This window comes from Penicillium atrosanguineum (assembly GCF_028827265.1).
Source record: "Penicillium atrosanguineum strain IBT 20685 chromosome Unknown utg000003l_segment0_segment0, whole genome shotgun sequence".
Lineage (NCBI taxonomy): Eukaryota > Fungi > Ascomycota > Eurotiomycetes > Eurotiales > Aspergillaceae > Penicillium > Penicillium atrosanguineum.
Window position 1 is genome coordinate 4,111,393 of NW_026623135.1, and position 20,361 is coordinate 4,131,753.

At 50.6% G+C, this 20,361-nt stretch overlaps 8 protein-coding genes across 8 annotated transcripts; 6 read left to right on the forward strand and 2 right to left on the reverse strand.

Annotated features, from left to right (window-relative positions):
• Nucleotides 1–2,193: 2,193 nt before the first annotated feature.
• On the forward strand, nucleotides 2,194–4,812 carry N7443_004984 (uncharacterized protein; the record flags this gene model as incomplete). The annotated part of the gene is made up of 2 exons (XM_056885040.1): nucleotides 2,194–2,781; nucleotides 2,860–4,812. The coding sequence occupies 2 exons, from the start codon at nucleotides 2,194–2,196 to the stop codon at nucleotides 4,810–4,812; spliced, it is 2,541 nt and encodes an 846-aa protein (XP_056743318.1).
• A 560-nt stretch (nucleotides 4,813–5,372) lies between these two features.
• Nucleotides 5,373–7,066, forward strand: N7443_004985 (uncharacterized protein; the record flags this gene model as incomplete). Its single annotated transcript, XM_056885041.1, has 5 exons — nucleotides 5,373–5,553; nucleotides 5,606–5,856; nucleotides 5,906–5,939; nucleotides 5,987–6,896; nucleotides 6,952–7,066. Coding segments are annotated over 5 exons (1,491 nt in total), but the record flags the coding sequence as incomplete, so codon positions are not given.
• Nucleotides 7,067–7,695: 629 nt separating this feature from the next.
• On the forward strand, nucleotides 7,696–9,319 carry N7443_004986 (xenobiotic compound monooxygenase, DszA family; the record flags this gene model as incomplete). The annotated part of the gene is made up of 4 exons (XM_056885042.1): nucleotides 7,696–7,812; nucleotides 7,861–8,049; nucleotides 8,096–8,343; nucleotides 8,392–9,319. 4 exons carry the CDS (start codon nucleotides 7,696–7,698, stop codon nucleotides 9,317–9,319), a joined length of 1,482 nt encoding a protein of 493 aa, XP_056743320.1.
• A 299-nt stretch (nucleotides 9,320–9,618) lies between these two features.
• Nucleotides 9,619–10,695, forward strand: N7443_004987 (Yip1 domain protein; the record flags this gene model as incomplete). The annotated part of the gene is made up of 4 exons (XM_056885043.1): nucleotides 9,619–9,703; nucleotides 9,782–10,187; nucleotides 10,242–10,391; nucleotides 10,446–10,695. The coding sequence occupies 4 exons, from the start codon at nucleotides 9,619–9,621 to the stop codon at nucleotides 10,693–10,695; spliced, it is 891 nt and encodes a 296-aa protein (XP_056743321.1).
• Nucleotides 10,696–11,822: 1,127 nt separating this feature from the next.
• N7443_004988 (uncharacterized protein) lies at nucleotides 11,823–12,614 on the forward strand (the record flags this gene model as incomplete). The annotated part of the gene is made up of 1 exon (XM_056885044.1): nucleotides 11,823–12,614. One exon carries the CDS (start codon nucleotides 11,823–11,825, stop codon nucleotides 12,612–12,614), a length of 792 nt encoding a protein of 263 aa, XP_056743322.1.
• Nucleotides 12,615–13,297: 683 nt separating this feature from the next.
• On the reverse strand, nucleotides 13,298–14,507 carry N7443_004989 (uncharacterized protein; the record flags this gene model as incomplete). The annotated part of the gene is made up of 3 exons (XM_056885045.1): nucleotides 13,298–13,387; nucleotides 13,444–14,232; nucleotides 14,292–14,507. The coding sequence occupies 3 exons, from the start codon at nucleotides 14,505–14,507 to the stop codon at nucleotides 13,298–13,300; spliced, it is 1,095 nt and encodes a 364-aa protein (XP_056743323.1).
• Nucleotides 14,508–14,577: 70 nt separating this feature from the next.
• Nucleotides 14,578–15,410, reverse strand: N7443_004990 (Tetracycline resistance protein TetA/multidrug resistance protein MdtG; the record flags this gene model as incomplete). Its single annotated transcript, XM_056885046.1, has 2 exons — nucleotides 14,578–15,105; nucleotides 15,150–15,410. The coding sequence occupies 2 exons, from the start codon at nucleotides 15,408–15,410 to the stop codon at nucleotides 14,578–14,580; spliced, it is 789 nt and encodes a 262-aa protein (XP_056743324.1).
• Nucleotides 15,411–16,715: 1,305 nt separating this feature from the next.
• On the forward strand, nucleotides 16,716–20,246 carry N7443_004991 (ATP-dependent 3'-5' DNA helicase; the record flags this gene model as incomplete). Its single annotated transcript, XM_056885047.1, has 1 exon — nucleotides 16,716–20,246. One exon carries the CDS (start codon nucleotides 16,716–16,718, stop codon nucleotides 20,244–20,246), a length of 3,531 nt encoding a protein of 1,176 aa, XP_056743325.1.
• Between the last annotated feature and the right edge of the window lie 115 nt (nucleotides 20,247–20,361).

Sequence of the window (20,361 nt, forward strand, 5' to 3'; positions counted from 1 at the left end):
ACTAGCCCTTGAGACATCCCAGTTTCATCATGACAATCTTCAAACTCTTCAGCGAACAATCTACGGAAGAAACCGAACAACCCAAAAACTCATCCAATAAGAAGAAAAGCCACAATATCTCCTAACCCTGTGTATGCGCATCCTGATAGCTGCAGGCTGCAACATGCAATACGCAATGCAGGTAAGACTCGGGCCACCGGAGATCTGGAACCGCCACTGGCGTACCAGAGTTGAGCTGCCGGGAGCTAGTACTTTTGAGCCGTACGCCTGCGTTCAAAATCTGCTCTAGCGGCCCGCTCCTTCGCAAAACAGCCAAACTGTTTGAGGTCTAGTGCTGCCGCGCTTTTGGATTGGCGCTTAGTTGGCGGTCCGTTCCTTCGTACTGCTTGGACCCTTGGGGGCGCTTTCTAGTTACTTAGTGACGGGTCTTGGCGTTTTGGAGGCGTTGTAGATTTTTCACTACGCCTTTCAGGTCTTTTGACCTTTTATTTATTCTGGATGTCTTGGTATCTATGAATTGAGGATGTTTATGTGTGGAACAGATGGCGGTTAAATGCTTTGAATATTGGAAGTTGACTGTAGTTGGTTGGGCTTCAAAGCCATGTACAATAGTTTTGCCTCGAGAGACAAATTAAGCCTCCCAAAAGCTATGACTTCTCAAGGTGCACGTGACAGCCTTATTGGACAATATCTTCGTCTAATATTCAGACAACTTGGTTGGGGTATGAAAAAGAGCAAGCGACATGAAAAGGCTCCGGTTATGCCCCATTCTGGGTATAATGACAGCAAAACAGCTCTTGTCAATCGGTATTCTGAAAAGTATGAAGAGAATCCGCATAACTGGCCACAGTCGAAGGAAGCATTTGTCAACTTGGTGATTGGCATATACAGTTTCGTTGTGTACATGGCTGCACCTATCTACGCGCCAGGTGAGAGCTCATTCATCGTTGAGTTCGGTGTCAACAAGTCTGCTGCAGAGATTACACAGGGTGGCGTCTTCTTTCACACCGTGGTGCGAGAATCGTTGCTTTTTTCTTCGAAGATTACATCCCTTGACCCGCCATTTCTGTATTTGAACTGCCACATATTGCTCACTTCCGGCATCTATTATTCTTTCTTTAAAATACTCCTGATCGTATACCAAGGCTCTACGGGTTCGCCTTGGTGAGATAGGGAGTAGCAAGTCTTGCCATCGTGGTCGGCACAGCCATCTCATTCGTCATCTACGACTTCTACATGTACAGAGTCTTCGTTCCCAGATTACGCGAAGATCGCTTCATGAAGCAAAAAAAAAAGTCTCGATTCCAGCGCTTTTTGCGTTTTCGGGCCCTCGGTTGGTCTATCTATTTTTGGTTGGGCTGCTCGACTAGGTATTCATTGGATCGTGCCGACAATGAGAACTATCATTCATCCAGCATGGCTCGTCATCTTGATGCAATGTGTCTTCCTTCATATCCTTGCATGTTATTCACACTATGCAGCGAGTGTCTTTGCCGCCACTAACTCTACTCGCAGCGCACTTGCACGCGGGGCAGTCATATTCTCTCGTCCTCTCTACGTCAACTTGAGGGATAGACCTGGCTGTAGTCCGCTAACGGGGCCGACTGTTGACTGTATTATTGGAATCTATGCACTAAGCCGTTATCGTAGGGGACTGCGGAAAATGTCTAAATTTGTTGCTAGGTAATTTGAGATGAAGTATTAACATTATAGTAGTGGATAAAGACTATAGATTCAAGAAACTAGCGTTCTTGGCATGAAGGAACGACATATGACCCCGGCATATGCAGATCTGAAACCGGCGTTGGCGTACCAAAGTTGATGCGGAACTAGTCCTTACGAGCTGTAAGAATGCAAGAAATTCCGTGGACCTTCTTGCGGGCCGCTCCATACAGGAGCCAAACTGCATGAGGCTTAGTGCTGCCGCGCCATGTGTTGAGCGCCTCAGGCACAAATTGTCTGCCTGAACGTCCAGGATCAGAACCTAGCCTGATAAGGACTAGATCGATTCTTTCTCCGAGAAATTGTTGCGACTCCGCGAGAATCCAGAAACCATCTTCACGTCCCTTTTTTTTTTTTTTTTCCTATAGGGTTCTACTCCGGAGAAGTTCCCATTCCGCGTGTCACACTACATATAGACGGGCTTTTCATCAGGACAAGCCGCCGCCCCCTGTCGCGACCAGACGTCCGGTGATGTCAATCCAACTTCCAGGATCGGTCCTGAGCAGAACTCTGCGCAGCCGACTGATCCAGCAACGACTAGCGAACACTGGCGCATACCGCCTAGGTCGCAGCCTACCCCCGAGCGCGTCGCGGTCGTATTCCACCGAAGCCACCGAAGATACACTCGCCGATCATGAGCAAGAGACCTCCCTCAAACTTCCGCCGAAGGTAGAGACCAATGCCAGCCCCGAGCCCTGGAAAGGCCACAAGGAACACTTTGCGAGTAACAGGAATTCTAATGGAGGCATGTCCTGGAGCCAAAGTGCGTCCAAGGCAGAAAGGGCTTCATTGATGGCGATTGCCTCCAACTCAAAACTCGACGGCGAAGACCCGACCTCCCGCAAGACTCTTGAATTGGAGTTGAAATGGCTCGCAGACCCTCGTGCTCTGGCGGACCGGGTGGCACGTATCCTGCAAAGCGGTGATGTGGCAAAAGCGGCCGCGCTGGTCCGGCAGGCACAGAGGGAGGGACTGAGCTGCGGTGTTGCTTGGAATAATTTGCTTCAATACTTCATGGACCGACAATGCTCCAAAGCGGCATTCAAGCTTTATAACGATGTGAGTATATATGGATCTCATACCTCGAGACACTGGTATTCGGCGATAGGACATTGCTAACCATGAAATTTCCGGTAGATGAAAAAACGAGGCCGCGCACCGAACTCGAGGACGTACACGATCATGTTGACGGGCTTCCGCAAAGCCGCGGAGGGTACGCCAAACGTAGTCCAGGATGCGCTCCGAGTCTATCGTTCAATCTTCGCCGAGAACTCCCCAGTCAAGCCCGACATCATTCATACCAACGCGATGCTTTCGGTCTGTCAGCGACACGGTGATATGGATACGTTATGGCGCATTGCCGGTGAGCTGCCAGAAGAAGGACCACAGTCACCCGATATGGTGACCTACAGTACTATCTTGACGGCCATTCAGTTCGCAGCCCAAAACGACATCCTGAAAATGGATCGCTCCGAGATTGAAAAAATCGTTGCGCGAAAATCACAGATGGTTACAGAGGGCAAGCGAATTTGGGCCGATGTTGTCTATCGCTGGGCAAAGGACAAGGTAAATCCCTTGCCTATCGATAACAACGTGGTAGGCTCCATGGCCAGTCTGCTTCTTCAGGGTGCCAATGATCGTGATTTCTACGACATATTTGCACTCTATAATCAAGCCACAGGAACTCCCATCTTTGGAAAGCTCCCAGAGAATAACGTCAAGATCGCGCATCGAAGGGTCTGGCGAGAGCTCGAACGAAGACCCAAGACAGCACCGGGCTCGAGTGTGGAAGACGATGTTCCATTTGTCGATCAGGATAACAATTTGTTGAAACGGGCCAAAAAAGAGGCTCCCGTCGAGGAAGAGGAGGAGGAAAAATTTGATTCCCTCTTCGATCCAATGGTACCAGGCTCCGAGAACCTTTCTTACCTCCAACCTAACAACAAGGATCTTACCATGATCTTGGAGGCATGTTTCAAATTGACTCAAGGTGCCTCCACTGGTTCTGTTTACTGGGATCACTTGACCAAACCAGAAAATCCAACCCGTATCGAGCCTGACAATCTTTCTTACATGGAGTACTTCCGTCTGCTCCGTCTCACGCGGTCCAGCCACACTGCTACTCGTGTCATGCGCGAGCAAATGGTCCCTGCGGGACGGGCCAAGGGAAAGGCATTCCATGTTGCTCTGTCATGCTGTCGCCGGGACCGCAAGAACCGCAAAGTTCTCTTGCATGCGAACGAGCTCCTCGATTTGATGAATGAATCGTGTCTTCTTCCCGATCCTCGCTCACTAGGAAACTACCTGGAATTGGTCCAAAGGCTCTGCGACAACCCACATAGTCTCATGTACCTTCTAGGACTGGACATGGATACAGGACGCGACACTCGCACTTTGCAAACCTTAGGCAAGAAGCTGCAAACCAAGCTACGTCTATGTGCCCTCGCCACTCTTCGACCTCACATCGCCAAGCTTCATGAGGCCATGGAGAACGGACAATCTGGCGCTGCCCGTAAGGGTCGTTGGGATACCGATCTCGGTGAGCTGGCCATGGGCGAGGATTGTGCCAGAATCATGGCTTGGGTGCGCCTGATCACCGATGAGACGTTGAAGACCGAATTTGCGCTCTTTGTGACCAAAGAAGAGCGTAAAATTCTCCAATCGGAGTCGAACATGCTGAAGAAGTACTCCGACCAGGCGACGATTCAGAAACTTACCGGAAAGCCTGTCAAGCCCACGGTTGAGCAGCGGAATGAGTTCAAGCTCCGACAATTGGAACTAAGAGGCCCACCCAAGTCTGAAAAGAGGGTGTCTGAGACTCTTCAAGAACAGGTGGCAGAGCAGCCTGAAGAGCAAGCGACAAACTATGCTACCGAAGAGGTGGCTCGCCCAACCGAAGAACAAGTGGCCGAGCAGGCCCAAGAGAAGCCCCAAGAACAGGCTGCCGAGGAGCCCCAGGGGACTGAGAAGCCCACCCACGAGGTGGCAGAACTCCGCAAGGAGCAGCCGGCAATCCAGTCCGAGGAGGTGGCAGGTCACGCCCAGGAACAAGCGGAGCCTGCCTCGCCGCTAGGAGAAACCAAGTCTTAACTTGGCTCAAACGGCCCCGGATATGCTGCATACAATATTTGAGGCCATTCGACGGTCTCTGATTCTGCATAGTTTACATGTATATTAGGCATTTGGTTTAGACGGCGTTGTGCATTTGCATTTTGTACAAAAGAGCATTGAGCCATTCCCCTCTACGGACATAATAGATCATTGGAACTCTACGTTTTGTTTTGAATTCCTGCAAATGTTTTAGTTGAATTTCCCCACTAGGCCAGCGCGGCCGTAAGCACATCCTAGCACGTCTTTGCTCCACTTTTTGACATTTCTCTTGGCCGACAGAGTTTCAATTGGGGAAATGCGAGGTTGGAAAGATAATGACTTTGCTAGTCTCAGAATACGCTGCATGGGAGCTTTGGCCGCAGGTGCTTGGGGTACCTCGGGGCATCGCCGAGGTACTCGTCACGCAATTGCCATCTGCAGTGGCATCTTCCATCCTTGCCTGACCTTACTAGAAAGTGAAAGTGAGAGCAGTCGCGAATGTTTAATTGTGTGAACCTCCTTGAACTCTTCATACTTTCCGATCTCAATCTCTCTTCAGCTGGAGAGAAAACGCACTAACAATGTCCGTCCCCCAGCAACGACGGAAATGGTACTATGTGCAATGGTTCGCAGACCAAGACACTAAAGAGGAGAGAAAGCTCATCCTCAAGCTTGACTTATTGATTGTGCCGTATGCTTTTTTGGCCTACTGGACCAAGTACATCGACCAGGCGAATATCAGTAAGCGCGTCTGGGATCCCAGAAAAACGCCGAGTATTGACAAATTCCCTAGATAATGCATACGTCTCTGGTCTCAAGGAAGATCTGGGTCTTCATGGCAATGAGCTCGTACAACTGCAGACGATTTACACTATTGGCGCTGTGGTGGGCCAGTTACCCTTCGCCTATCTCTTCACCAAACTCCCGATGCACTGGATCATTCCGTTCATGGATATTGCATGGGGTATCTTCACATTAGTACAATACCGAGCAAATTCATATGCTGAATTAGCAGCCTATCGCTTCCTAGTTGGATGGTTTGAGGTCAGTCTTGCTGATCTGCGATTAAGAATGGAGCCCTAACTTGATTCAGGCGGCGTACTATCCCGGAATGCACTACATTTTCGGTATGTCTCCTTTAAGCGCCTAAGATGCACCTATCTAAAAGTCTCAGGCTCCTGGTATCGAAGCGATGAGATCTCCCGACGAGGAGGGCTGTTCTATGTCGGTCTCACATTAGGAACTCTCACCGCAAGCCTCATTCAAGCAGGTACATCAAGTAGCCTGGACGGCGTCAACGGACTCTCCGGCTGGAGATGGATGTACATTATCTGCGCCGTCATCACCATACCCGTGGCAATTATGGGCTACTTCCTTCTTCCAGGAACACCAGACAAGCCCAACAAATTCTTCTTAAAAGACAAAGACATCGCGCTCGCCAAGTCTCGGCTGCAGCGCGCTTCACACAAGGTCGAGGAGTCGCCACTTACATGGCAGACTGTTCTCAAAGTCGGGCGCAATTGGAAATTCTGGGCGTTACTCTGGCTGGACATTCTCTTCTGGAACGGCAGTGTCAACACCACGACCGGCGGCTACCAACTATGGTTAAAGAGTCTCAACCGCTTCTCGACCAGCCGATTGAATGAACTCGCCGCTGCCTCTCCGGGCCTTGGAATCTTTTACACGCTTTTGGTGTGCTTTTCGTCTGATCTATTACTCGGTCCCGCATGGGCAATTACTGTTGCCCATGTATGGAATATTATCGGTTGCACGATCCTCGTTATTTGGAATGTGCCGGAGTCGGCGCTCTGGTTTGCTTTTATGACAACCTATTCGGCCGTTGCCATGTCTAGCGTGCTCTATGGCTGGATTAATAGCCAGCTACGTGCTTCCCCGACAGAGCGTGCGGTGACACTGGTTATTGTCAACATGATTTCCCAATCTACAACTGCTTGGACGCCGTTGCTGGTTTTTAAGACTGTTGAAGGACCGCGGTTTACAAAAGGGTATTCCTTTGTTCTTGGGAATGCGATTTGCCTGATTATTTTGTCGCATGTAGTACAGCATTTTATTTCAAGGCAAGAGTGAGTGGTTAAGCAACTGTTCGGTAGACTGATAAGATTCTAACTTTTTTGCTAGGAAACTTGAAGCCAGAAACGGCTGCCTGCCTGGCCATGACAGTGCCGATGACTCGAGTAACCTGGAATCTGGACCCCAGCAGGAGAGTGTAATTGGAAAGGATATTCACAACTAGTGTGCCTGCGTTTACCTATCGTGGGTGGCTTATTGTTACCTCAACTGCGTTGCCAGGCTGTTATATACCGAGACATATACTTTAGCGCAATATTTTGAAGTTTCCACAACAAGCTATCATGGCCACCTCCTCTCAAACTCGCTTGTGGATAGTTTCCCCTAAGATAAGGCGTATATAACCACTGGTCCACTGAATAATTGATGGTTGTGTTGACAGGGGTGCGGTCACGCCATCTTGTCCGGCATGATGAGATGAATATCTGCATCTTCCCCTCATTTCATACGTCCGGACTTATGTCAACGGACATCGCGCCGATGACTTCTCCTAATTGGAGACTGCTGCAGTGAGCAGAGAGGTTGCGCTTTCAGTGGGGCTTATTGCGAATGCTACTACCATGCGCCACCGACGAGGAAGCTCGACCCCGATAGCTGTAGCTCTCGGTATTTTGCCGACTGCTTTGTCACACTTGATGGCGCAAGATGCGCATTTGATGGGAAGATTCGGAGGAATCGAGGTGCGGGGAGTGCACTTGTTTTAAGATTTTCAAGTTCTTATATGCGGCCGTCAGTCTCAGAGGTGGAGTTGCAAGCTCTGAAGCTCTAGAACGCAAAGCAATTGAAACCGTAGAAATGGGTGATATCCATCCAACCAGTGGCCAAAATGGCTCTGCCAACGGCAAGAAGCACATCTTGATCAATGCATTTGATATGTCAACAGTCGGGCATCTGTCACCTGGGCAGTGGAAGGTGTGTTCAAGCTCTTACATTTGGGACCACTCGCACTGACACGCATAGAATCCGAAAGACAAGTCGGCGACCAAGCGCAAACTCGATTACTGGATTGATCTCGCAAAACTGCTGGAGCGAGGGGACATTAATGCGCTGTTCCTGGCAGACACAACGGGAGGCCACGACACCTACGAGGGCAAGCTCGACGAGTGTATTCGACGGGCAGCGCAATGGCCTGTGACAGACCCAACCATCGTAAGTGTATAGTCTTGCAATTGAAGCGGTACTGACTCTCGGAAAGCCCATTAGCGCAATGGCTGCAGTAACCAAGAACCTTGCTTTCGGCATCACAGCATCGACATCGTTCGAACAGCCCTTCCTGCTCGCAAAGCGGTTCTCTACACTGGACCACTTGACCAATGGCCGTGTGGGCTGGAACATTGTTACTTCGTACAAGAAGGCGGCCTTCAAAGCCATTGGCCTGGACACTCCCATCGAGCATGACCAGCGATATCGTCAAGCAGACGAGTATCTACGCGTGCTCTACAAGTTCGTGTCTGAATCCCCGGTACGGAAATCACTACTAACCGCTTAAAGGCTCTGGGAAGGCTCTTGGGCGTCAGATGCGCTCTCCCCCAACCCCGAGGCCGACTCGTACATTGATCCAGACAAGGTTCGCCAGATCAACCACAAGGGAGAATTTTACTCCCTGAACACACGCCACATCGTCGACCCTTCGCCCCAGAGAACACCGTTCCTGTTCCAAGCAGGAACATCCCCGGCAGGATCAACCTTTGCATCAACCCACGCGGAGGCTATCTTCGTCTCCTCTCATTCTCCGGAGGTCTTGCGACCCAAGGTCCAGAGTATCCGCAAGCAGGCTGCAGAGCTCGGTCGTGACCCGCAGTCTATCAAGTTCTTCGGCACATTCACACCCATCGTGGGTAGAACCGACGAGGAAGCTTGGGAGAAGTACGAGGAGCTCAAGAAATATGCATCCGTGATCGGTGGTCTGGTTCTATTTAGTGGATGGACGGGCATTGATATCTCAAAGATCCCACTGGATCAAGAGATCACGGCTGCCGATTCCCTAGAGGCCGGGAAGGTGACCAGTCTCCTAGACTCCTTGCTGAAGACCAGCAAAGATGTCCCCAAATGGACGCCCCGGATTGTGGCTGAAAAGGCCGCCATTGGCGGTCTTGGACCCGTTGCCATTGGAAGCCCTGCTACTGTTGCCGACGAGATGGAGCGCTGGATCCGCGAGGCGGATCTCGATGGATTCAATATTGGCTATGTGACCACGCCAGGGACCTTTGAGGATTTAATTGACCTGGTTCTTCCCGAGTTGAGGAAGCGCGGGCTTTACCCGGAGCCTTCGAACCGATCGGATGAGCCGCTTGCTCTCCGGGAGAAGGTGTATGGGAAGGGCCAAAAGGAGCTTAGAGATGACCATCCAGGCAGCAAGTTTAAGTATGATGTGTACCAAGAGGAGGCACCATTTGTGGAGGGTTCTGAAGCCGTTTAGACATTGCACATTATGGCACCAGATTGTTAGATTGATAACTTGAGTTGATAATTGAATCGTGTTAGAATCTAAACAATGAACATTCAAGGATGAGACAGCTGGTTCACGGTAGGCGGTGACCCACGCAATGCGAAGTGCCACTCTAGCCTTAGCCGTTCCGGGACAGCTTGATCAACAACTGCTTCAACCTCCTTCCAATATTCTGGGTGTTGTGACTCTGCTCCTCCCTCAAGAGGCGATGCTCCTGCGGTAAACCCGTTTTCATTTCGCGTCAACAAACAAAGAACAGTTCCCAAACCATGGCGAACGTACAACACGGCCACCAGATCGACCTGCATGACGACGAGTCGCTCCTGGACGATGACCTGATCGATGCCGACCATGGTCCGTTTCCCCTACAATTCTAATAAACGCCGTCGCTTGTCTTGGCTCTTTCTTGCTAACAAGCCACTCACCTGATAGACATTGAAGCCGATGACCCCCTGCACGACACCTCCGACACAGCCCCTCTACGAGGCAACATTGAAGACTCCAACTCCAGAGGCCGCGGCTCCGGATATGGAAACTACCTGACCTCCTCTATCCCTGGCGAAGACCGCCGCTCCACTCAAAACACCATCGATGAGACCGTCTGGGCGACCCTGTCGCGCGACCTGATCGCCGTGTGGGAGAAGATGCGCCAGGTGCTGTACCCCAAGTATCTGCTGGGCGGTATCTTGCAGCGCGGTGGAGGTGGTATCAGTGATGCCGAGAGAGGCGAGGCCACTGGATTTGGTCGCAACCTGCGCGGGTTCGTAGGTCGCTGGCCGGATGCCGACGTGGTCCTGCAGGGTGGTATGAGTGAGGGATTGCGCGATTGGGATCTTTGGTATGTTACTGCCGTTGGGAGCTGGTCTTAGTTTGTGGACTAACAATGGCGTAGGGGCCCACTTATCTTCTGTTTGGTTCTGAGCTTGTTCCTGTCTATGGCTCACGGAGACCAGTCATCGCTTGTCTTCTCCGGTGTCTTCTGTATTGTTTGGATCGGAGAGGCGGCTGTTACTCTTCAGATCAAGCTTCTTGGTGGCAAGATGTAAGTCTCTCAATCCGTACTTGGCATTGCTATACTAAAATTACCCCTCTCTAGCTCCTTCTTCCAGTCGATCTGCATTATCGGTTACACGCTCTTCCCACTCGTGATCGCTGCGCTTCTCAGCGCAGTCGGTCTTCCCACAATCGCCAGAATACCAGTCTATCTTGTCCTAGTGGCATGGTCGTTGGCTGCAGGTGTCAGCATCTTGGGCGGCTCGGGGATTGTTCGGAACCGGGTGGGCATTGCTGTGTACCCTCTTTTCATCTTCTATATCTCGATTGGATGTCTCTGTTTCATTAGTTAGAGTACGAGCGGTATCTTGTACTCTCCGGGGCTGAGGAAGTCCCTCGGCCAGTCTTGTTGGAGTCGAATGCCAGCCAATTACCTCCAGAATATCTATATCTCATGTTCACTTGCAACGGATACCTGTATACATCCTTATCAATGCCTGAGAAGCGAATCATAACCGAAGTCAATTCAAGTATGATTCCAAGAACGTCGTAATTGGTTCCGGGGGCTTTGATCGGTAGGCTGGCAGCTGACGCGATGGATAGAAGCACTGAAGATTCTATATTGGTGAATTCCAGGCCCGATGGCCTATGACCCGCACATGCGCGTCTTCCCCCAGGTTGCCATCGAACAGAGAATCTCGCCGACTTCCATATAGTTGTCTCTATCGTCATTCAGGGTGTTTGATGCTCTCTGCATTTGCTCGTTCAAATAACGTAAGAAGTCCATTTTCACTTGCGTTCGCAGCCATGTTCTTTCCAGCTTTTAATCATGACGATGCAAAGCAAATGTGAAGTTGCCTTTGCAAAGAGCACATGGCGTTACGTCTCCAACTACCCTGGACGTTAGTTCCTGGCTTCGTGCCAACTGGGAAAGCCAAAGTGATCGGGGTGACAAGATTGAGACTCGCAAGGAGAGTTAGTAAGGAGGCTGTTAGATAGAGTAGTTTGACAGGATTATGGTCAATGGGAGAGCTTAGAAACATCAGCCTGCATGCTTTTGGTCCTACATTCGGCTCAACTCCGATGATGGAATCCAAGTTCCATACTTCGGTTACTTCCGATTATCGGCACTTTGATTGAGCTTCATGCTCGATGACCAGTCGGAGATTCCGATTTCCGACAAATCGGCCCTTTTTGAGATTGCCCGTCGTGCAATGTAGGAAAGAACATCTGCCGGTCCAGGAGGTATGCCATCCATGGACTATATGACATTGGCGGCGTTGTTGGGGGATCCCGCTAGGCCCATCGGATGACCGACCCTAGACGCGCTACTTAAGTAGCGGGTCGGTTCCAATACCAACGGGTCTCTAGTCCCACATACACTTGCGACCTTCACATCGTTATGTCGCATATTCAATCCTCCAGAAGACTATTCCAGTTCTCTCAACGGGCTTTCTCAGGATTATCAACTTGCAGAGCCATGTCTACGGGAGCTCCCGCGCACGACTGGAGCGCCGCGCAATACCTCAAGTTTGAAGATGAACGCACCCAGCCAGCTCGCGATCTACTCGCTCGAGTTACTCTCCAGTCCCCAAAGACCATTGTCGACCTAGGCTGTGGACCAGGAAACTCCACCGCAGTCCTCGAGTCCCGCTACCCAGACGCCCAGTTAAAGGGAATTGACTCTTCACCGGACATGATCCGCAAGGCCAAAGCCACCCTCTCACACCGCGAATTCGCCGTGGAAGACCTGACGTCTTATTCTCCTCCAGGCCCAGTCGACTTGTTCTACTCCAATGCCGTGTTCCAGTGGCTCAAGAAAGACGAGCGCTTCGAGATCGTCAAGAAATTAATGGCCACCCAACCAACAGGCGGTGTTTTCGCTCTTCAAGTTCCGGACAACCTCTCCGAACCCTCTCATGTCTTGATGCGGGAGACCGCTGAGAACGGGCCCTGGGCTGCTACGTTGTCAACGGTGGGCAGAGATACTTTCCAGACAACGCAGGAGATCTATGATGTACTCAAGCCTGTTAGCTCCCGGGTGGATATCTTCCACACAAGCTATTACCACGCCCTTGAAAGTCATGAAGCTGTTATTGAATGGGTAAAGGGCACTGGATTAAGACCCTATCTAGATCCCCTGGGTCCGGAGGAGAAGGAGGGATTCCTGCAGGATTATTTAAAGCGTCTGCAAGGGGCGTATCCAGTGTCTGTTGATGGCCGAGTTTTGCTTCGTTACCCACGTCTGTTTGTGGTTGCTGTCAAAAAGTAGTTGCGTGATGTTTCTATCTCCTTTTCTAAATTCTCAATGTACAATGTATTTCCAAAATGATAATACTTTCATACCGGCATCATCCCAGCCATGTATCTTGCTAGCGCTAAGATCAGTGCCTAGGCATGCGGTGTCTTTGAATGAGATCCGCCACTTTCTATCGCTAATATTGGAGTCGATCGCCCATTAAGCGTCTTCCAATCCACATAGCCTCGTCCCGGCACCACAGCGATAGCAATACTGAGCTCGCGTGCGGTCTAGCGATCAAACGTCTTGAACTGCATATGGTTGGAGGAATGTAAAGTTCGAAATTGTCCAGCCTTTCAAGTGCACGGCGCACGGCGCCTCCATGTAAGCACATAGCGCCGACATCGGATGTAGCAGTCACATCACTAGGGACCAAGACCAAATCAATATGGGATCGGCATTTGCGGCTCTGATGATCCCAGTGCTATGTGGTTATTTCCTGGTGTTATTGCTGCCACAACGGGTGCTGGTACATCCAAGACTAAAGCCTCATTATTATGGTCAAAGTAGGATCGCGAAATCAAGTATGATTACTCAAACAGACGAGATTCGTCATCGCTAATAATCAGAAATCGCTCACTCGTGGTGAATGCGTAAACTCCATATGCTCCGAACCCTCCAGTGTACTGTCTTCCATATGACTGAAATTGTATCATCTAGCTTTCCTCTCCATCATCGCCCGGTAGGTTCTTGATGCACTTTCCGATTTCCGTCCAGAGCTTCTCGGCTGTTTCCACGCTGGAGAACTGTGAAGGGTGTTAAGAACCTGCGTGGAGAACGATTGACGAGTCGAGTGACTTACGCGTAACATGAGAGGAAAAGTTCGGCCATTTTCAAGACCGGCCAGGAGAATTTGCTTGGTGGTCGGGCATTCGTTCTTGGAATCTCCGTAGTTCATGCCACGGAAGAGAGAGCTGTTCAGCATGACACGCATGTTGCCGTCGGCGCGCATGATCATGCGGGAGAATATCTTTTCAGGGTCGGTGGAGCTCTTGCGGCCGTTCAGCTTGAAGGTACCAATACCGCGCTCCTTCCACTCGCCGTCCAAGAAGTGAAACAACTTGGACCTGGATGAGAAGTAGGTAATTTCCTCTTCCTCGCCAGTTTCCACTGTTCGGATGATTAGAGGGTGATTTCGGGGGTCAACAAAGAGAGATTTCATACTGGTTTGTTCGTAGAAGCGCTCATCGGTCTTCTCAGCCTCAAAAGTGCTGTTGTCTTCCTCTTCGCCGTCGTCCTTGTCGCTCTCCTCGTCCTGATCCTTGGAATCTTCGGCACCGAGCGTTGAAGCTTTGGACTCGCCAAGCGCCGAGGGTTTGGTTTCACCAAAAGTAGCAGGGGCACTGGGAGAGGCAAAGCTGGTGAGGCCACTGGTCTTTGCTGCTGCTGAGAATCCGCCACCGACACCAGAGAAGCCACCGCCAAAGGAACCAAAGCCGGAACCTCCAGAGGGTGAAGCGAAACTTGTCATCCCAGAGTCGGCGGGCTTGAAAACAGATGGTGTCGATGTTCCAATCGAGCCAAAGGGGGACTTGTCAGAACCAGCGAATGCAGCAAGTGAGGATGTCGCAAACGCACTCCCCGCGAAACCCTGAGACGAAAAATGGTCAGTGATCGAAAATTCACGTGAAGAGAGCAATGTGAGCTAACTTTGTCAGTCTTGGTCTCTTGCTCCTGCGAGCCATCCCGGTGACGCTTCTTCTCCGGCTCTTTCGCGTCGGTCGACTTCTCCTCAGAAGGCTCGACCGGAGCAGAATTCTGTGCTGATTTGGCCGCGGCCTTGGAATCGACCGAAGAGTTCAAATCAAGTTGTTCTCGGCTCCGCTTCTTCTTAAGAACCTGCGTGGGGTGATCGTCGGACGGCATCGTGGCGGTTGTCGTAGAGGTGGGGGTTTGTTTGGTCGCGGGTGAATCCTGGAGTTAGGAAATTTTATCGTTAACCATGTTCGTCAAGGATTTTTTCTTCATGTTCATATTGAGACTCCCAGTCCCAGTTGCCTTGAGATTCAGAATTGTTCTCGCTGGCAGAAGTCTCCCAGTGTTCGGGTGAGGGGGTGCCCGCGAAATTGACGGTGACGGTTTCGTTCAATGGCTCATGCTCACGCCTTTGTACCTTCTTTTCGCGGTTTTGGACGAATTTTTCATGAATGGCAGCTGCCTTCTCCCGACACATAGCCATCTCTTCGCGCTGGGCAGCCGACTGCTCACGTTTGTCCATTATCTTCTCCTGGAGCTTGAGCGCATGCTTCGAAGCGTTGAAACCGTCTACATACTCCCCATAGCAGTTCTCATAGTATCTGAGGAGCTTGCCATGATGCAGTACCTCGTGCCAAAGCCGCCCGGAGAGCATTTCGCGCTCCTCTAGGACCTTAGTCCACGGGTATCCGTCGCATTCAGGGAGGTCATCGGCTTGATGGGGCCCGGGAGACTTCTTAGAGTGATCAAGAATGTTCTGCTCCTCGGACTCGAGGAAACTGTGCGGGAAATGGAGGGTATGGGGTTGCCTACTTCCTGGGGACCAGCACTTTCGTCCTTGCTGCCGGCCTGCTTCTGCTCGGGCGAGTTCGGAGTGCCCTCTCGTGATCGCTTCTTCCTGATCTGGCCGTCTTCGGTATGGTATTCCGCGGCGTCGCGGGACTCTTCGAAGGATCGCTTGCGACCACTAGTATTTTCCTGGGTCGAATCTTGCGGGGTGGAATCAATCGTGGCTTTGGAGAGTTGCTTGCGGACCGGGCGCTCACCGCCGTCGTCGGAGCGCGGTGACTCCATTGCTAGTGTTGCGGGGGTTGTTTGATGCCCACAGACTTTGGATGGATATGATGTAAGGACTAAACAAGATTGGTATGATCTAGACCAGCTGGAAGAGGTCAAGGAGGAAGATGGAAAGAGAGGAATATGTCAGGGCCAGGGTATGCCCTCGTCACTCGTCACTTGTGCTTTCACCGCTCGGCCCCGCAGCGAATAAACAACACAACAAGCGCTAAGGAACCTACAGCCTGACCAAGGAGATACCTTGAACGAGACAGAATAGGTGGCGATGACTTATCTGTCTAGTTGTATTTTTTGAGTCGTTTGAAAAACAGATCAGATTAAAAACGAATAGAAGGAGGTCTTAGAAGACATGTATAGAATTGACCCGAAAGAGATTTAGAAGAACGAGTGTAACGAGGTGTTTGTGCTCATTTGCATTATCTTCTTGGTCAGGCTGAAGAACAGCAGGGCCCCAGTGAGTGTTTAGACTAATAATTCCCTAAGAGATGCTCAGATGTATGGAGCATAGCAATACGCACAATAACGCGCCTGCGTATCGACCGATCGCCATGCCGTCTAGTAAAGAGCAACACCATCAAACATCTTGATTGTACTATGTTCATCTAGCCGTCGCTTATCGCTCAATATTAGATCTGTTTCCTCCTATGTGAGCTTCCGATCAAAATAGGTAGGTGTCTGTTTGTAATGGCCTGGAACCAATCCGCTAGCAGACAAATTCCACAACCAGCCACCCAGATATTCCAATTCAATTCCTCCCCGTTTTTGATAAGTATGATAAAACACCTACTAGCTAATCAATATTTATCACTGCCAGTTTCACAACAAAATGTACATGGAAAATGAGGAATATTTGATGGGAATTTAGAAAGGCAGTGGGTTCTGTTACTTAAGATATGCTAATAGACTTACACATAGTGTTCGACATATTTCTGAATATAGTTCTGGAATGAATGAAATTAGCTACGCCGGGCGTTAGCCTAACAACTGACATGCCAAAGGTACATATCAAGATAACCTCTACGCGATAGTTATACCTCCCTTATCTCTCTTAGGGACTCCAGTATGTACAACTCTCACAATCAGGCAGAAAGGTCAGTATATTGAGCTATAATGAGCTAGAAGTAACTTCAGTTTCCCAAATTCATTCCCAAATTCACTATTACAACGAACATTTCAACCGATTTACATCACTTTCCCAACAGGGTTATATCGATGGATACACGTGACTTCGCGTTTCCAGCTTTCAACCGGCGACATCATCGGACTCAAATGCCAAATGGAACCCCGCGATGGGTCATCGACATGGCGGATTCACCTTCAGTCGCAGCTGTAAATATACTGAAGCGAAAACAGAGACATGAAGGCCATCCCTCAACTTCTGATCCTGCGACGACGCCATCCTCAAACGCGTCCCCTCTTGACCCTACCCTCGCGACCGCAAACGCCTCCCTCACCTATACAGCGGATGAAAAGACACCCGAGCAACCTCGGAGCAATAAGAAAGTTTCAGGACCGGGAAAGAAGTCAGCAGGTGCAACTGATCGTCCCAAAGCGCCAAAAAAGCGAACACCATCCAGCCCATGGCCGGACGAGTTGAAGCGACTGGCGCAGATTCATCGAGCTCTGAACCTCGTGTATACCTTCTGTTGCACGCGAAAACACTTTGCGACGACTTTTGAGAATATAAAGAAAGCCGTCCAGTCTCAGCTGGGCGAAGGGCGTGAACTCACAGTCGAAGATGTGGCAAGGGTGAAGGTCCTAGTCCCCCGAGCAGTGCGATTCGAATACGTGGACGAAGCAAGCTTGGAGGTTATGACAGTCGGAGACAAAGAAACCATTGAGTATGGGTTGCATAAGGGACATAGCCTGTCGACATCGGCCGATGAGCTGCAGGCAAATTTGGGCGATCGCTCAGCATGCAGAAAGGATGTTCTACTATTCGAGTTTGTTGACGGGGATCTCAAGCGAGAAGTGAAGCATCCCAAAACTGGAGAGCCATCTAAACCTGTACGCCGCATGAAGGATGAAGATTTGAAAATGCCGGTCTACAGCCAGAAGCAGATGTTGAATTTGATTGAGAAGCGCAACAACAAATTTTCAGATGCCATAGACACATTTCTGATCCGGTGTGAAGACCAAGCCATCGACCCGGTGCTGGTTTTGGAACAGGAAAAGGACATGCTTTTGCCTACGCCCCCTGGAAGTGGAACAAATACACCGGCTGTCGTAAAAGTACCGACAACTATCCCCAAGGAACGAAAATCGATTGCGGAAATCATTGCGGAGATTCGTGAGATGGATTGGTATCATGCCCAGATCGTACCTGACGGACATCGGGTATTCGATGCTCAAGCTCCCATCTATGGCGATTTGTCGTTCCAGCTATCCCAGGATCTTGTCAATGCTCTTTACAACACAAAAGGTATCACCCAACTCTATTCGCACCAAGCAGAAGCGATCAATCATTTGTATGAGGGCCATAACGTGATTGTTTCGACCTCGACCAGTTCCGGCAAGTCATTAATTTATCAAGTCCCGATGCTTCACGAGCTGGAAAAGGATCATGAAAGCAGAGGAATGTACATCTTCCCCACAAAAGCCTTGGCACAAGACCAGAGGCGCAGCATGATGGATTTACTACAGTATATGGATGGCTTACAGCATACAATGGTCGAAACCTTTGACGGTGACACGCCCATGGGAAGCCGGAACCTCATTCGAGATGAAGCGCGAATCATATTTACCAACCCAGACATGCTTCACATCACAATTCTGCCACAGGAAAGTGCCTGGCGCACATTTTTGAAGAATCTGAAATTCGTGGTCGTCGATGAGCTCCATGTCTACAATGGCTTATTCGGCTCTCACGTTGCCTTTATCATGCGAAGACTTCGCAGGATTTGCGCCGCAGTGGGCAATAGGCATGTCAAATTCATATCCTGCTCAGCCACAGTTGCAAACCCAGAGAACCATATGAAGTCCATCTTTGGAATTTCAGATGTAAAGCTGATTGATTTCGACGGATCCCCATCAGGTCGCAAGGAATTCATTTGCTGGAACACACCCTTCAAAGACCCTGCAGACCCAACTTCTGGGCGTGCCGATAGTGTCGCTGAGACTGCACGTTTGTTCTGCCAATTACTCTTACGAGGAGTAAGAGTGATTGCTTTCTGCAGGATCAGAAAGCTATGCGAGGTCCTCCTTCAGGCCGTGCGAAATGAGTTCAAAGGTCTAGAACGTCCAGAGGTTGGCAACATGGTAATGGGATATCGTGGTGGATACAGTCCCCAAGATCGGCGACGGATAGAGAAAGAAATGTTCGAAGGGAAGCTGATGGGAATCGTCGCGACAAATGCTTTGGAGCTCGGTGTTGATATTGGATCTCTGGATGCTGTCATCACTATGGGATTCCCCTTCTCGATCTCCAACTTGCGTCAACAGAGCGGCCGGGCTGGACGCCGCAACAAAGACTCTCTGTCTGTCTTGGTTGGGGACAGGTACCCAACAGACCAGCACTACATGAAGAACCCAGACGAGATATTCACCAAACCAAATTGCGAGCTGCAAATCGACCTAGCCAACGAGCTCATCCTAGAAGGCCACGTCCAATGCGCAGCATTCGAAGCACCAATCCGCCCAGATGAAGACCACATCTACTTCACCGAACAACTCTTCGCCCTCGCCCCAACCCGCCTCATAAAAGATAGCATGGGCTTCTACCACTGCCACGACCGCTTCCGACCCCAACCCTCCCGCTGCGTCTCAATCCGCGACACAGAAGATCAACACTTCGCTGTTATCGACATAACCAACAACCGCAACGTCGTCCTCGAAGAAGTCGAAGCCTCACGCGCCTTCTTCACAATCTACGAAGGTGGCATTTTCCTCCACCAAGGCCAAACATACCTCGTCCGAGAACTGAATACATCCCAATACTTCGCCCGCGTCGTCCGCGTCCACGTAGACTGGAGCACAATGCAACGCGACTTCACAGATATCGACCCCATAGAAACCGAATCCATGCGTCTAGTGGGCCCCGGTAAAGACGCATGCCGTGCATTCTTCGGCGCCATCCAAATCCACGCCGTGGTCTACGGATTCTTCAAAATTGACAAGCGCGGTCGCGTCCTCGATGCCGTCGCTGTCGATAATCCACCCATCGACCTCCTGACAAAGGGTATGTGGCTTGATGTGCCTGGTCGCGCAATTACAATTCTGGAATCTCACCGTCTCAATATCGCGGCTGCTATTCACGCTGCTGAGCATGCCGTCTTATCTCTTTTGCCATCTTTCGTAATATCATCGCCCGGTGACGTCCGCACGGAATGTAAAGTGGCCAAGAAGGAGCTTGGTCGCGGACTCCGTCGTGCGAATGACGCGTTGATGTCGAAGGAGGAGATGGAGCGGACTGTGCAGCCACCTAAGAGGCAACGACCTGCTAGGCTGACATTTTACGATGCGAAGGGCGGGGCCTGTGGTTCTGGCATTGCGAGTAAGGCGTTTGAGTTTATCGGGTTGCTTTTGCGCCGTGCCGTGGCACGGATTGAGACCTGTGTGTGTCTTTCGCCACAGGGGTGTGTGGAGTGTGTTTGCGATGAGCGGTGCAAGGAGATGAACCAGGTTATGAGTAAGGCTGGCGCCGGGGTGATTCTTAGGTGTTTACTTGGGTGGGAGGTCGATGTGGATGCACTGCCTTGGGGCGAGGATGTGAATGGGGAGGAGTTTGGGGCTGGTGAGTTGGCTGGTGGGTTCGAGACTGTTGTTAGGGCTGGGGAGGTGCCGTGGAAGCAGGGGTGCAACTTCGAGAAAGAGAAAGAGGCCACGGATGTATAATTACACATTTGCCATGAAAACGGCCTTGATTCTACGTACACGGGTACACTATCTATCGCGGTTGTAGACGACCACTTCACAATCCGAGAATGTCTATATGCTATTGGGTCTTGGG